Source organism: Trachymyrmex cornetzi, unplaced genomic scaffold, assembly GCF_001594075.2.
Source record: "Trachymyrmex cornetzi isolate Tcor2-1 unplaced genomic scaffold, Tcor1.1 scaffold1622, whole genome shotgun sequence".
Classification (NCBI taxonomy): Eukaryota; Metazoa; Arthropoda; class Insecta; order Hymenoptera; family Formicidae; genus Trachymyrmex; species Trachymyrmex cornetzi.
Genome location: NW_017296227.1, coordinates 1 through 4,107, shown reverse-complemented (window position 1 = coordinate 4,107; position 4,107 = coordinate 1). Strand labels below are relative to the sequence as shown.

Here is a 4,107-nt window from a genome sequence, read left to right as displayed (position 1 = left end):
GCGTTGTCCGATCACCATTAAGATTGTTGTTCGCATTAATATTATGTAGAGCTCTACGCAACATATACTCCCCTCGTTGAGAGGGTGTACCGATCAAGTGTCGTTTTAATCGCATGTTATTACAAATAGATTTCGTATAATTTATAATGATACTGATTACAAAAGTGGGTATATGACGTGCATTATCTTTCAACTGGGAGTGGACATAGCAATGTCGTAGATCTCTTGATCTCTCCGGTCGCCGTCTTGATGGTGGCTACGCGTGTCACCCCGTCTTTGCCTGGGTGTTGCGCCAAAATCCGGCCCAGCGCCCATTGAGTACATGGTAGATTCTTCTCTTTAATGAGTACGACATCTCCGTTGTTGAGCGTTGACCCATCTTTGTTCCATTTGGCACGTTTTTGAAGCTCGTTTAAATACTCCAGGCTCCATCGCGCCCAGAAGTCCTGCCGAACCTTTAATATGTGTTGCCATGTGGAGAGACGATTGTCTGGAATCGATAACAGATTGCCCTCCGGCAGGGACGTTATAGGCTTGCCGATTAAATAATGCGCCGGAGATAATGCCAGCAAGTCATTCGGATCCGAAGAGATTGAAGTAATAGGTCGTGAATTCAAGACACCCTCGATTTCGGTAGTGAACGTATTTAGTTGTTCGAATGTGAATAGAGAGTCTCCCACCACTCGCTTGAAATGATGTTTAAACAATTTTACGGATGACTCCCATAACCCGCCGAAATGAGGCGTCACTGGCGGAATAAAATGCCACGTTATTCGATGCTCGATTGCGAATCGATTTACAAGAGTTTTATGCTCTTCGGAATTGAATAACGCGTACAGTTCCTTAAGATCATTATTGGCACCTATAAAGTTGGTGCCGTTATCAGAATAGATGTGCTCCGGCACACCACGCCTGGCCGCGAACCTACGCAATGCAGCTAGGAATCCCTCAGAGGTTAAGTCACTTACGACTTCCAAATGTATTGCTTTTATAGACATGCACACGAATACGCATACATAAACTTTAATTCGCGTTCGATTGCGGAACTTCCTTTCTTTAATGTAAAATGGGCCGCAAAAGTCTACCCCGGTTTGTGTGAACGGTATAGCCGCGCGGACTCTAGACGCCGGAAGATTACCCATTTTATACTCGATTGTCTTTGCTGCGAAACGGACGCAACGCGTACATGATCGGATGATTTTTCGTACTTGGTTGCGGCCGTCCGGTAACCAAAATTTTTGACGCACAATATATAGAGTGGTCTGTATGCCCGCATGATGATGTTTTTCGTGCGTCTCGCGGATAATACAATCCGTTACATGGTGCCTACTGGGAAGCAATATTGGATGTTTTTGCGCGGACGTGAGTTTTGACATCTGAAGGCGACCCCCAACTCGTATCAATTCGTTTTCGTCTAAAAATGGATTTAAGTTTGCAAATTTACCTTTGATGTTCGAGGCTTTATTCAATATTTTGATTTCCCCACTAAATTGGTTATCCTGCAATAATTTTAAAACTCGGATTTCAGCTTCGTTGATTTCTTTCGTATCTAATGGTCCACAATATTTATTACGATGCCGAACGCGAAGACAATAAGCAATGACTCGCAGTAATTTGGAATAGGAAGAGAATTTGTCGAAGATATCAAGATTTTTATTTATAGTTGTTAAGCATGTGTTTCTTTTTAGTTCAGGGATCTCCTTCATATGTACACTCTCATTCGGCCATTCAGATTCATCATTCGTTAACCACGAGGGTCCGGTGAACCACATTCGATTCCGCGAGAAGTCGAGAGGTAATTGCCCTCTCGAGATCGCATCCGCGGGATTATCTTCCGATCTAACGTGTCGCCATTCCTTCGAACCTGTGATTTCTTGGATGCTTACGACGCGATTTGCTACATATGTTTTTAATAGGTGCGCGGGCGTCTTTAGCCAATGTAAGACAACGGTTGAGTCACACCAGAAAACGCTCCGCTGAACGACCCGATCTAATGCATTGCTGGTTTCGCGATACAATTGCGCCAATAACAACGCGCCGCATAACTCGAGCCGCGGCGTAGAGACGGTCTTCAATGGAGCGACTCGCGATTTAGCACACAATAATCTAACCCGCGTCTCGCCTTTCCCCCCGCGCGAGCGCACGTATATGCATGCTCCGTAACCTATATTACTTGCATCGCAAAAACCGTGAATCTGGATGTTGTTGCAATTTCCTACGAGTAATTTGCGATCGAAGTAAATCGTGTTCATTGTTTCCCACTGTTTTGTAAATGTTGACCAAGCCGTATGTATATTCTGTGGGATTGATTCATCCCAGTGTAATGTACACCGCCATACGTTTCGTATTAATTTTTTCGCGTACATTATTATCGGTCCTAGCAAGCCGAGAGGATCAAAAATTTTGGCAATTTCTGATAAAATAATTCTTTTTGTCAATTTTTCAGAACTTCTAATTGGATTAGTCGAATAACATATTTGGTCATCTCGGGTGCTCCACGTGATCCCGAGCGTTTTTAATGTTTGATCTAAATTCAATACGAAATTAGTGCGCAACGCGCTGGCCATCAAATCATTCACGATGCGTTCATCATTAGACGCCCATTGCCGAATGGCGAATCCGCCCCGAGCTAATAAAGCGATTACTTCGTTTCTGATGGCTCGGACTTCATCGATTGTTTCCGCCCCGGTTAGCAAGTCATCCACATACATATGTGATTTAATAATTCTGGCTGCCCTCGGAAAAGTAAGCAGTTCATCTTCCGCGAGTTTTTGAACAGTTCGGATCGCTAAAAATGGCGAGGAAGAAACGCCGAAAGTGAGCGTATTTAACTGAAGCGTCTCTACTTTACCGTCGCGACGCCACAGGATTTTTTGATATTGTCGATCATCCTCGTGTAATGTCACTTGTCGGTACATTTTTTCAATGTCCGCCGTGACGACGTAATTGTACGTACGAAACCGAATTAAGTGCGCGATCAAGCCGGGTTGAATCGTGGGGCCTGTCATTAATAAATCGTTCAAAGATGTCCCGTTGCTTGTTTTTGCCGAAGCGTCAAACACAATTCGCGTTTTCGTAGTGTCACTCGCTTCTTTAATTACCGCATGATGCGGCAGATAGTAACCTTCTCCCCCTTGATCCTTTATCACGGACATATGATTTAATTTTAAATATTCATCTAACACCCGATCATATTCTATCTTTAATGTCGCGTTCGTGTTTAATCTACGTTCCAAGGATAATAAGCGCTTAAGCGCGATGCTGCGTGATTCGCCTAAATGATTTTTTGTATTACGGAACGGTAGGCGAACCGTATAGCGACCGTCATCACCGCGTGAGACCGTTTTTAGAAAATACGTTTCGCATTCACGCTCTTCTTCCGATAATAATTTATCCGTCGTGACTTCTTCAATCGTCCAGAATTTGAGCATTAACTCTTCTAGACTCGTTGTATGGTACGTCGAGACTCTCGATGGACCACGCGAGGACGCGCCCCCGGCAACGACCCATCCTAATCGTGTTTTTTGTAAGTACAACTCGTAACCTTTTCGTGAGAGATCGATTTGACCGACCATGAACATCGATACTGTCGCTACCGAACCTATTAATATATCGATGGGACGTGGTAAATGGAATTCCGGATCCGCTAAACTGACGTTCGGTGGAATTTTGATCGAGTCGCGTGGAAAAACTTCAGAGGGAACTAAATCCGCTATCGCCGGAACTGTCAAGCATGTCAAATCTTTGCAGAAATTATCGTAAATAGAACGTACTTTCACCTGAGCTATGCCTTTCGACTCGGTACTCGTCCCATTAATTGCATTAATCGGTAAAGAATGTGTATCCACGTTTAGATGTTTCGCAATTGACTCAGATATAAAATTCGCCGTAGCGCCCGTATCCAACAGCGCCCGACACTTAATTAGCCTGTTCCCATTATCGCGGATGTATACGAGCGCGCTCGTCATTAATTGCGGCGAAGAAAGGTGTAGGGTAGCGAGGCTCGTTGTCGTTCGTATGTCGATCGTCTCGAATAGTCATTTCGTCTGCTCTAATTCTGGATTCGTCGTGTTAGATGCGTGCGCTTTCGGATAATTGTCAACGTGC

General features: G+C 44.3%; 1 protein-coding gene across 1 annotated transcript; it reads right to left on the bottom strand.

Moving 5' to 3' along the window:
* Positions 1 to 182: 182 nt before the first annotated feature.
* LOC108758967 (uncharacterized) lies at positions 183 to 3,968 on the bottom strand. Its single transcript, XM_018504216.1, has one exon. It carries the CDS (start codon positions 3,966 to 3,968, stop codon positions 183 to 185), a length of 3,786 nt encoding a protein of 1,261 aa, XP_018359718.1.
* Positions 3,969 to 4,107: the final 139 nt, after the last annotated feature.